Source organism: Malurus melanocephalus, unplaced genomic scaffold, assembly GCF_030028575.1.
Source record: "Malurus melanocephalus ecotype Western Australia unplaced genomic scaffold, MMel_1.1 scaffold_489, whole genome shotgun sequence".
NCBI lineage: Eukaryota > Metazoa > Chordata > Aves > Passeriformes > Maluridae > Malurus > Malurus melanocephalus.
Window position 1 is genome coordinate 482,683 of NW_026623721.1, and position 13,152 is coordinate 495,834.

Here is a 13,152-nt window from a genome sequence, read left to right on the forward strand (position 1 = left end):
CCCACCGGCCGCTGAATTGCTCCAGAAGCAAAATCAAAGCAGCCACAGAGGGGGTGGCAGTCTTCTGAAAACTGTTTGCCCCAGCTAACAAACCCGAGCTAGCTAAAYGGCAAYAAYRTAACTCCACTGCACACAGCGAGCAAGGGCTCCTGCAGCACCGATGCTGAGGTCCAAAAACCCCTGTCTGCGCAGTAGTCCCAGCTTTTAAACTGCCTGCGTGGCCCCTGCACCTCCTTCTGGGTTGGATCTAAAGGCACAGGCACCTTTTGGGCATACAAGCTGACAGAATATAGGAATACAGGATTGGCACCACATCAACCCAAGACAGGTGGAAACTCAATTTGTKTTCCAAGTTTCTGTTTGAACCACTGCAAGTCATTGCATTGGTAAGACTCCTCCACTAAAGACATCCTCCTCTTTTTGTGCATCACAAAAAGACACAATTCAAAGAAATTTCATGTAACTGTCTTAGTAACATATGGAGAAAAAGCATTGATCTTTTTTTAGATGTGATGTAAAGCTAGCAAATATTGCTTTGTATTTAAATGATCTGCCAAATTTCTAAGTTAGTCAAGTGGACATAACTTCTATATTTACACTGCAAACAGCACCATGTACTYTTCATGTKAGGTTTTTATGTTCTTGGGATTAASCACTGAAGAACAGAGATTTGTTAGGTCAAATACATCTGAAGGACAAAGATTCRAAAGACTGCAGATGGTTGTAGTATCTTTTGGGACATGACTCCTTTACTCCCCAAAGGCTATGGGTTGGTTGTTTTTCAGTTTTGGTTCAGTGTTTTTTGGTTTGCAGGGTGTTGTGGTGGGCGATGTTGGTTTTTKGGGTGTTTTTGGGAGTGATTTTTTAAGAAGGCTTTATGTAAGAGGGTGTTGAAAATYGAGCTTTTCTTTTTTCTGCATTTTGATTTACACAAGCAGCTATGTTATCAACCACATTYCACTGGGAGGTTTTTGGCTTGGTTTTGATGTGTGATGGTACAATACCTTGTCTTTTTTGAGTCCTTTATTAGCAGGTTCTGCAATGATATTTTCATCTAAGAATCACTTCATAAATCAAATTTTGTAGGCTAATTGCTTGTTGTCATATTTTTGGCATCATTCCATGTAATCACTGCTGAATTCTGTACTTATGCTCCATATAACAGTGGYGAGGCCAATTATTCTGGAGGAACATGAGGAAAGAGGATCTTGCACATGGATTGGTAATATTAGTCAAATTGAAGGTTTTTATTTAGATGCAAAATTAAATCTGTTTGTTCAAAGCCAAATTCCGTTCTGGCTTTACTTGAATACAACAGTTGATGGATGYACTAAAACTGCAGCTCCAGTTTTGTTCATCTCTTGTCAAAGTAAACTGCTTTGCTCTGAAAGGGTAATGAGTTACAAGCTGAAAACTGAGATTTGAAGAATAGCTCTATTTTGTGCCCATATAAAATTAATTTTACAATGGTTTTACTTCCTTTAGCTTACAATATTTGTCTTGGCAATACTCATCACAAGGCCCCTGAGAGTTCTACATCAGTACACATGCCCTATTGAATGGTGGCCATTAGTTATTGACTATATAGCCTTCACCTATTTACGGGTCACTAAATGCATCACAGATATTGTTTTCGCACTGTTTTTATAGAGATCTTTTAAATAAGATACCATCCAAATCAGAACTTGAAAAATAGAATCAAATTTTCTTGTATTTTCCATTTCTTAGGCTTAAGTTGTCTTTTACAGATGGTAGTGCCTCCACTTGAATCCTTTTTATTTAAGCATTTTATGTAAAGTGACAACCTTATCCAGCTGCATAGGCAAAGCATAACACCACTTTGCCATTGCACTTCAGTATTTCATGCTGGATGGTGCTCGTAACTCTTCATTCAAGAGTTCACTCTTTGTGGTACAATGCATGTATTTTAATAGAAGTTGTACAAAGTTTGATTTATTTGTATATCTGTTTTGGAGAAGTTTTGTCATTATGTCCCATGGGTGAACCACATTAGCTGAAAAGAATTTACAATTTCAATTTGATATACAGACTCTATTTCATGGCTCTGGCACAGTTGTCTGGAGAGTCTGTGGGTGCCCCAACCCTGGCAGTATTCAAAGCCAGGTAGGATAAGGCTGGGAGCAACCTTGTCTCGTGGGACATGTCCCTGCCTGTGGGGGGTGAGTCTAGGTGATCTCGAAGGTCCATTCCAACCCCTGAACATTCTGTGATTATATGATTCTACAACTCAATCTAATATGTATCCTTCATATACATATATAATTTCTTCAGTGTTACAGTTTATTCTCTTTCCAAAGACACTAAATATATAAAAGTTAAAGAAAATAGTCAAAGATCCCTAATGGAGGGTGTCTTCTCATCTGTGTACTAATCAGAAAAAGCTGTTGTAAATTTTGCTGAAGGTGGCTTACTTCCCTTTCTTCATTAATATAAACATTCCATGATTTGTCTTCTCTATACTGTCTTTTTGTCCTTCTTGGACTTCAGCATTCCAGGTCATTGTGGTGAGTTTCAGAGAGGGACCTACCACTGTGACTTACTAGCTACAGAAACGGCTCTTCAGTTCTCTTTTATTTAGAAATTCCTTCCAGAAGAAAGGCATTATCCTTTCAACTCATCAGTATCAGCAGTGGAGTTTGAGCAGTAGTGGCACCTGTCTCTGGGAACTTGCTCCTCTCTTAACTTAACCAGTAGAAAACTTCCAAATATTACACTTGGACAGTGATTTTTAGAATTGAGGTATAAATRAAACACAATACAAAATTATTTTTAAATGTGTTCTTTAGATAAAATGTTTACTTTTTTCCTCTAGCAGATTGATTGTACAGGGTCATRCTCCAAAGCTGATGCAGGATAATGAAGTTAAATGAAAAATCTTGCAAGCAGACCTTTCAGGTGCCCTGGGGCAGGGATTGGTCATAAATAGCAGTGCCTAGGATGGTAGTATGTCTTGATGATGGGGGGATGACAGTGGTCAGAATTACAAGTAGTAACTGATCTTATTACTTGAAAAGTTTATTATTACTRTTTCAAAAATAATTTAAATTATTATGTTGTCATTATTTCAGGATACAGAGTGAGGCAGACAGGCAAAATTGGACAGTATTGCTGAGAAACCTWAATTTTCAGTCACCTTCATTATCTTGGTTTGAGTTGCATGTRAAATTGTTTCTAATGAAAGGGAACTGTTGAATTTCAATGCTAAAACAGACATGTCATGTTGACAGAAATGACAAATGCTTAAAACATTCATGACTTCAGAGGTATCTTTTGCATGCACATATTATTGCATTTTGCTGAGGAAATGTTATGCAGGTCAGTATATTCAGCCTGTGCAGAATGGCATGACAGCATAGGTCTCTGCTTTGTGCTTATTGCCACAGAGGGAGCGTAACTGCTCATTGGGAACCCAGGAATACTTAACTAGAAAAAAGTGCATTAGTCTCCTTCAAACTTCCATTCACACTTTGACCTCCTAATGGACCTAATTTGTTCCTCATAACAGAACAATTACCAAGGTTGCTTCTGACTTTTTTTTCTCTCTTATTAAGGCACAGAAATCTGGTGCAGGAGGGGACACGCAGGCTGCCGAAGACCTTCTGCTTATCAATAAAACCCTGACGGACCTAATTAGCAAGCTTATTCAACTGGTGAGAGTTTGCTTGTTTGTCAGCCCTATGGAATGTTGCTGAAGTTGGAATTATGTTACTGAATTGAAAATATGAGAGCTCTGTTTACTAGTTTTTAATATTTTGTAAGCTCCCACCTAGTACTCCAGCACTTTGTAAGAAGTTATAGGTCCCAGTGACTTGCAGATTATCAGTGACATCAAAGTATATTTGTCCTGAGCATAGAAATGGGATGAGGGGCAAACTTCAGGTTCTCTGGATGCATATGTATAGCCAACATTTAGCCCTTCAGAATGAACTAGTCACCACTGTGTAGGGAAAGGATGGCAGGAAAGGATGGCACTCAAAATTTGAAACTATTAATACTGCTGCCTTCAGGAAAGTCACTAAATGCAAATTTACTTTGCAGTGAGTGATGCATTTTAATATTATTTTCTTGGGTTTGAGCATTCTGAGTTTTCTCAAGGGTTTTGTTTTATTTCAACATGATCCTGWGGGATTTATGAGTGGGAGTGGTCCCTGGTGATCTGTAAACATCTTTGAAGTGTGTTTAAAGGCAGTCCTTTCCAGGCTTTACTAGATGACACAGCACTGCATTGAAATCTTCACAGAGTGCTGCATTGTGGCCCTAATGCATCCCATCAGCTMAGCTTCTGTCATACAGAGATCTATATTTACTCTGTGTGTAATGGTTCATAGTGGAGGAATGCTTCTTGGGCTGGTCAGCGCTTTTAGAGGCTACATCAACCTTTTAGTCAAAATAAAACCATTAAAATTGTATGTGAGAATTTCACTGTATCACTTTCTGGGTTATTTTACTTAGAGGCATTTCAGATTCACTGTGTTTTCTTCCAGAGCCATTTTCTTTCATTTAAACCAGAGGTTTTCTGGTTTTTTTTTGTGATATCACCACTGTGATCCTTTTATTATCTTTAGCACTGTCTGTCTTCTGTTTTGGAGAAGTGTGTGATTCTTTTTTTATTAATTTTTGGCATTATACTTGTTGCTAAGTCCTCCTTTGATGGATTTATTCAAACCAGCTATTGACATAGGCTTTTTTGAAATGTTCTCTGAATGACCTAAGACAAAGTGACTGAATTCCAACTATTTAATATTTTATCTTTTTAAATTATTTTCATTCYTTTTTTTATTGATTTTTAAAAATCGCTATATATGATAAATAGTAGGACATGAAGAGATGCAAATGTTCCTTTAAAGTGAAACTAGTCATAAATTTTAATTCTATTAACTCTCTAAAGAACAGAAAATTAGAGGCCAAGCTTTACTCAGTCTATACCACCTGCAAGTCTTTTCTAAGTTTTTAATTAAAGGATAGGATAATTGTACAGTTAGCATGTGCTGATTAGATTGTGACTTGCCCTTGTATTTCAGAAGCATGGCTGTAAATTACCATTAGGTTTTGCTTTGTTCTGYACTTCTGCAGATCCTGGTTTGTGTAATATGCTTATTCTAAACCTTCTGATTTCAGCATACAGGCAAAGGATAAAGACCATCAGTGCCACTTCTTTACAGACAAATAGTTTAGTTTTGTTTTCAATTTTGTAAAGATCTGTAAGTAAGGCATTTTCTCATTTAGGTCTGTGAAAGTTGTGTTAGCTAGGTTTGTTAAATTTTATCTTTGAAATATTTTTTCCCATTGCTGTATTAAATATTTCCTGCTAAGGTTGCAAGAGTTTGAGCAATGGTATAATGATTTTAGCATTTAGGATCCACTTSTTTAAAATGGTTTATGCTCTAATCTCTTAAAATAGGAATAGATTATATTTGAAATCTAGAGCATGTCTCAAAATGTATATGCTCTCTACCCTCAAAAAACCTCAGGCCTACCTAAATTGAAGTTCTATGGAGTTGCCAGTGTTTCTTCTCTGTATTCATTGGGCTGTGTGGCTGCCTAACCCTTTATTGCTGTTTTGAGGCACTCAGTTCTTTGCCAGCTTTATTTTCTGGAGGTAATGGAGGTCTTAGATTTTGAACTAATCATTGCTTTAAAATATTGAGTTAAAATTATTTTCTCTGCTTTGCTRTTTCTGCCTGTCTTAGCATATTTATAATTTCTTATAATCACTGATATAGTTTCTTAGTCACTTTGAATAATTGTTTTCCCTCATTGAAATGTATATCTGTCAAGTAGATTATTATTCCATACCTCATTTWCTTGCCTTTTTATTTTGCTCAAGTTCTACATGTTTTTCTCTCTCAATAATCCCTAAAAAAAAATCAATGTGAGTTAAACTTGAAAATGTCAAGGACTTTGAATCAATTTTTCCCTTCTGTAGTTGTGATTTAGTCTATCACTAAAGGCATAGCAAAGCAAGTTTTTAAAACCTAGACTGCATGTAAATGAAACTTCAGAGATTTAACAATGCAAAAGGAGAAATAATTACAAATTCTGTCATGCAGGAAACATTGCAAATACAGAGAATTCAATATTTAATCCAAGTATTATTATGCCCTTAATTGATCAATACGAGGAAAATAAATTGAGCATTTAGTCTTCTCCTTCGTAGTTTTCTGTTTAAAAGTTTATTACTCCAACTTTTGTTGGGTAATATTTCTCTGCTTAACGTAAATGTAATTTGAATATTACTCTGAAACCTGCAGCAATTGTAGAATATACAAAACACCTAATTTTTGATGTACCCGTTGTACTGAAAAAAAAAAATTACTTTTGAAATCACTTCAGTGTGGATTTTTGCAAACTTTSAGAACCATGCCAGTACCTAYAAAAAGGARTTTYGTTCTCTAKAGKTCCTAGATCTAGTTCCTAGGTGTARATCTTMCAGYCTTKTCTGGAGCCTAYTAGACTGCTGGAAGTGAACTTTTCTTGACTTCTGGTGGTAAGCTTGCACTTGATTGCTGTGCTCTGTATGTTATTGTTGAAAGTGGAGTTAATCATGTTCAAATGTGAAGAGGACTAATATGAAACCTCAGTGCACTTGGATGAACGAGATGGTCTTTTCTAGGTACTTTTTGTCTCTGTACTGCACTGACTATAAGGCTGTGCATGGACTTTGTTTTCAGTAAAGTCATTTGCTAATGAATAATGAAAATTACTACAGAAGAATGRTAACTGTAGACTTTTATTTCACATTTCTCTAAGAATACAGACTGTTCTGTGATCAGAGTGGAAAGACATGTTTATTTCCTATATTTGAAATGTTACCGGGAAATTTTGTTTCAAGAATTCTCTTATACAGGGATACCCTAAAAAAAAAACAAAACAACTTTAATAAACACACCGGAGGAAAGAAGAAAATGTTCTTACATGCACAGGATTTCAGACTGGGGATTTAGTTTCTCAACAATTAGCCTAGATTAAAAGGAAGTGGGGAAAAAAAAAAGTATGTGTATATACATGTATATATATATATTTCCCTTAGGTAGGAGAATGGCAGTTTTTCCCTAAGTGAAAATATTGTGTTTTATTTTTTAATTTAAAACTGTGCATACTTACTAATAACTAAGTAACTGTGCATATTTGCTAGTAAAGCTAGCAGATGAATAGTGATGTTTTGCTTTTACATTTTGTAAAATGTTTACAAAATCATCTTTGCTATAGATCCCAGTGGTGCTTCCTTTGCAGCAGGTTCTATAATCACATTAGTGATCTAATGAATATCTGTCTCTTATCATAATAAACTCTCTATGTGTATAACCTCATTAATGCACCAAAATAGTGTCCCCTCTGGGTAATCCAGACAGTTTCATTGTAGCTCTAAAATTAGATGCTGTTAACAATTCCAACGGTGTGAAAACTGCCACTTCAGCTCAAATGATCACACGTTTCTTGCAGTGGTTTGCAATTCATGAACACTCTGCAACTCACTCAGTTAAAAATGATGGGATTTTTGAGAACAGACTGCAGAAATATAGATGTGCAACAACAAGAAACTTCCTGCTCTTCACCACATTAACTCTAAAATACACAGAGCAGGCTCTRTCTAGAARGGAAGGGAAAATAAAATGTTGTATTATAAGCTTGTTTACAGGAAGTTATAACATGGCCATAAAAATCAGGCAAAGAGTAATACACTAACTTAATTGCGCAGAAATCTTGTCATGAGGTATTATTTTAAAAGAAGTGAAAAATAAATCTACARTTTTGAGTTAGAGAATGGCAAAAATTATGACCTTAGGTCTTCAGTAATTTATTTCAAGGTGCTAGATTTTCTTCAAGCTATACACTAGCCAAGAATATTAACAGCTGCAAGAAGRAGTACTGCTAACTTTTCTACCTTGCTGAAGAGCTGAATCCATAACCCCCACTACCACTGATAAAGGAAAAGGAAACTTCATGTAATTATGAAATATTAAGGGAGAGGTACTTTCGTAAAGGGTCCAAATTACTTTTTTCATAGGTTTCTACTCTCCTGAAAGAACAAAATACTATAAATGTATTTCAAGGAAATGTACTTCATAACAAATTGAATTGCTCTGATTAAAAAATAAGCAGAATGCTGTTCCATCTAATTAAGAGCTGAACCATCCATCTCTAATCATTGTTGAACGATTATATCTTTCCTATTCTTATTAAACATGAGATATTATTTGGTTAAGGATTAATTTTCATTCCTTCATTTTCTGTATTTACAGATATTTGTGATATTTTCAGCTATTGCTTTTGATTTASACCAATTATGTTTTTCAAATACCCTACTCTTTATTTCCAGTACTAACACTGACTGCCAGCCAGTGCTAAATTTCAGGTTACCAGCTTACAGCTTTTGACATCTAAATCACTACTTGTCAGAAGTGAAACAGCAAAACGGTGAGAGTTACAGAGAAAAATGCTGATGTGGACATACTTAAATAGGGAGATTGCTGAGAGTTCCTTTTCCACRTTAATTATTAATGTCTTAGACTGCAGGCCAACGATTCTCATTCCCTCCAGAGTAAATATGGCCTTTCCTATTCCAAGCTTGTTTTTCTCTTCACTCAAGACCTGTGCTGCTGTTATTTTGCCCTGAATTTTCTCAGGGTAACAACAACTTGCTCCACAAAGTCTAGTTAACAGTGAAGCTCAAAGGGATTCTGGTGAAAAAGAGGAGCAGAAGAACCTGAAGTACAACAGGGGATGAAAGACTTCGTTGGCATTGGTGATTGAATAATGTGATGTCATAACTGGCAGGTGTTGGGAACTGTGGTGTGATACTTGGGAAATGCTCACTGATGGCCTGATAACCTGTGAAGAGCAAGATGCCAAGACAGATTGGATGGAAAATTTCCTTTCACTGGATTGAAAGRGTTTTCCTTTCTCTTGTTGGAGAACAAAGAACAACAATGATAAATGCCAGGAGGAGAAAAGCAAAGCCACTGGGCCAAGCACAGCTCCTCCTCACCTAGGGCAAAGTGTTCCACTGCCTCACTAACTGGGTGTTCCTGCTGTAATCAGYCTCCCCTGAGAATAATGTTAACCAGCTGGAATTGCTCATTTGATTCCTTGACATGTACCCTCCTGGAATTGGGAAGAACCACTAAGGTTCATGGTTCTTTATGTCTTCACACAAGTTTGTCAGAGAAGTCCTCTGTAGAGACTAACTCCTTTCCACTCCTTTGATATTTGGTGAATATCTCTGAAAAAATCCTTGGGATCAGTGTCACTTCCAAGTATGGCTGTTGTGATTGCTGACTAAACATGGGATTTTTGTGCCCATGGAACCCAGGGAACTCCCTCCAGTGCAATACCCAGGGAAGGTTATATAAGTCCAAAATTTTCAGTGATTTTTCATTTTTTATCTTTTTTTTTAGCCAACAAAACAACATTTGAAAATTGAATATAGTCCTTGTACTGTGGTTTTCTTCAAGGGRTGGTTGAGGTAGCTGCCTACACTGATCCAGTAACAAACTAACATGGAATGATGCTTTCAAAAGGTGTGAGAGACATACCTTAAAGTAGTGGTCCTTCCTTTCTCCAATGGCGTTTTATTTCAGTGAAGGAAATACAAGTCGTCTCAAAGCCCCAAGTGAACTCAGCAGACTTTTAAAAAAAAATTAAGGATTAAAGATATAACTGCAGCTATAATGCTTATTACTATTTGTAGCTTTTTCCTGCTYTCTAGCCTTACTAATTATGTTGATGATGTTATTAGGTAAGTCAGKATGATGGGAAGGAAATAATCAAGTAAGTGGCATTTAGATTGGAATGAAGAAAAGCCATATGGCAGAACTGAGGAAGAAATAGCTGCTGTGGTCCTGTCACTTGCACAGTATTAGTTCAAATAGAATGTGATATGTCTTGGGGCTATATATTCAGAGATTACATCTCAGTTCAGWCTGTTTTAAACAGGAACTCAATGAAGCTTATGGAAAACAGGATTGTATTTGCATGCAGACCCCTTGGGAATTCCTGCTTGAATATTTGAGAGATGTATGTCTGATGATGTGTTCAGATTGCTTTAAAGTAACTGTGTGGGTTTTCCTTAAAATGAAAAAAGTAGGAATTTCATAGTTCAGATTAAATAAGTAATAATTATTAAGATGATTCGGCATATTACATAAATGGTTGGACAGATTATATAAATTGTTTCCTTTTATTTTCTGTAAGAATAGTCTTTTTACTGTACTTTAATGTAGCTTCTGTATGTATAAATAATACTTTTGGAATTAAAAGAATGAGTGGTAATGATGAGGTGTTTTTATACTTCTATATCTAAATCATTAAGACCACATCACCAATATATTTTGTTCATGTCATAGATTATAAAGTAGGAAAAAACTATTGCAGTAATTTAAGTCAAGCGTTATATATAGACAGGACTTTCCTAAATTAATTCCTCATTAGAGTAAATGGTTTTCTTATTTTTTTAGAAAAAAAAAAAAAAGTTGTGATGTTTGAATAGCCTTTGATGGAGAATCTCTCAGTTCTAAGAAAGTTGTTTCAGCAGTTAATCACTCTTATTAAAGAGAGAAAGAAAAGAAAGAAAATCAAAGTATTATATTTCTTCAAATCTGGATTGCTTTKTCTAAATTTTTGAGCTATCATCTCTTATCAGTCCTTTTTCAGGTAAAGGAATTAACCTATCCTCAGTCTGTTTTTTCTCACATATAACTGAGAGGACATGATCAAGTCTCCTTTAACCCTCCCTCTGATATGCTCTATCTGAATTCCATCAGTCCTTGGCTATTATGTTTTCCAATGTGTCATCTTCTTGCCTGTTCCCAAGAAAGCTCTGTGATTTTTTTTCGCTAGCTTTTGTGCACTCTCTGTTCTGAAACTAGACATTGGATTCCTGTTGTCATTCCAAAATGTCATTGTCAGTGACAAATACAGACATAATATCTCTACTTATTATTTCCAGGTTGTACTTTCAGGAAATATAGAAATCATTTTGATAGTGGTGTCATACTATCAGAAGCTTGTTTAAAGGTGATCACTAGTCATGTCCCTGAATCTTTTTTGTGATTTTGCTTCCCAGAAAATAATTTTCCATCCTATTGCTAGGGCCTACTGCAGTGTCTGATCTTCAAAGGAGTGCAAAAAACTTGGAATTCAGGAAAATACTTAAAACCTTCAAAATGTACCTCCTAATGTGACTACTTAAAATCCATTAAACAGCTAGATAGCCTGTGCTTTACCTCAAGAGGCTTGATTTAGAAATAATTAAATGAAATTTTATGGTGTTCATGATGTAGAAGATTTGACATCATGGCTATAATGATACTTTTTATTATTACTGCTTCTGTTTAAAGCAGAATAAAATAACATAGTTGGRAGCAACATTTCCAGTGCTGTTATGATATCGCTATAGGTATATTACTTGACAGAATCATTGTGAAGACATTGTTATACTGCTGCTTGAGAATAGATACATTTTAATTATATTTTCATCACTTTGTTAAGCTTAGTTTAGTGGAATTTTGAGTCAATCAACTAGAAACTATTCTTTCCTGGCACAATGCAAATGTTAATACTCTTCCAAATCCCCAGTGATATGCAATTTTTCTGAAACTGGAATTTGATTTTTTTGGTTCATTTTTCATTCATTTCAGCTTCCCAGTGAAGATACTGAAATATTTGTGAGTGCCTCACAGTGCTTATTATTACTGGTTCAGCTGTATGGAGGGAACAATCAGGAGAGTATGTCTCCAGAAAACATGGACAGCTTTGCTGAAGTACTGAAGTCCAAAAAAGATACACGAGAACTGAAGCTTTTGTTGAAAATTGTAAAGAGACTGGTGAGTTGACATTTAAACTTTTTCAAAGTCTGCATATTTCTTTTAGGTAGTCTGGTAATTTTTTTTCTGGTTTTTTTGCGTCTTAAGGGTAAAAATAATTTTTAATAATTTTAAAACCAAAATATGTTAAGTTGAATATCATGCCTTTAAATTTCACTTTTCTGGAGACGATAGCTTTCTACACTTAAAACCTCTTACAAAAATGATTGAATGATTGTCTGAATTATCCTATTTCAGTTAACCATTCAGCTATTTAAAAAGCAATTTTTATATTTGTTTAGTAATTCAGCTCTATTAAGCATTGAAACCTTTTTCTGAATGCCTCCTGAAAGAACTAACTTTGTAGCATTAAATATCTGTTCAGACACACAGTGGTTTATTTCATGGTGAATAAAATGCTATTTTATGCTTGGAATAGGTTTGTGCGTGGGCTGYTGAGTGCTCATTCTCACCGAGCTGTAGGGAGCACTTGTGCTGGAATGGCTGTATTGTAGAACGCCAGGCATGGGAGTCATGCTGGGGCTTGTTCTGGTGATGTTATTGACAGGGAGGAGGCTCAGTTCTGTCATGCTCCAACACAGTGGAATGACAGCATCTTTCAGGTGGCTTAGGTGGAAAACCTTAGGTATCTGTAGCATTCTCTCAGGTAATAGTATGGGTTTTTATCTTGAAATGTCTTAATAAGAAGCTTTGCCTGCATTGTCAACAACCTTGCATTGGTTGAATACCTGATCCTTTACTGTTCAAAAGCAGGAGCTTTCAGTTAAAAGAGGGAAAGTGCCCCAGTGTAAGAGGCAGGAGATGCTTCAATTTTGCAAGTGCAGTGCTGACTACTAGAGTAAGACTTTAATCCACAGCAGCAGGAATTAAGAGGAAACAACTTTGTTGTGGAGATTTCAGAGCTTTTGTCCTCTTTCCTCTGCCTACTGTATTTACAACACAGGAAAGTAAATGCCATACCCTTCTTCCCTGTTTTGCTGAGCCCTATCTTGCCCTAAAAGAAGCATGAATATGTAAAATTAAAGTTGCTATGATGTTTAAAATTTCAAAAACACTTCCTATTGATATTAACTTGTACCTCTGCTTCTCTTTCTGAATAATCGTTGTGATGCATGGAACTGGCTTTTGCTTTTCTCCAAAACAGTATGAGTAAAAGGCAACAAAGTGTTTGGAAAAGAAAGAGAAGTATGCTGCAATATACATATCTAGTTTATTTAATTTTAACATAGCTGCAAACTTGTTTCTTTCTCTCCATTTTGAAGCCTAGGGTTCCAGCGTTGACCTAGTGTGTGGGATACTTAACACG

General features: G+C 35.8%; 1 protein-coding gene across 1 annotated transcript in view; it reads left to right on the forward strand.

Annotated features, from left to right (window-relative positions):
- The window catches only part of ULK4 (unc-51 like kinase 4), a gene marked incomplete at its 3' end in the record, with an annotated part of 159,011 nt that extends 147,165 nt beyond the window's left edge, over positions 1–11,846 (forward strand). The window contains exons 34-35 of the mRNA XM_057381049.1: positions 3,573–3,671; positions 11,661–11,846. Of these exons, the coding sequence (XP_057237032.1) occupies positions 3,573–3,671; positions 11,661–11,846 (285 nt within the window). The remainder of the gene's footprint in view (positions 1–3,572; positions 3,672–11,660) is intronic.
- Between the last annotated feature and the right edge of the window lie 1,306 nt (positions 11,847–13,152).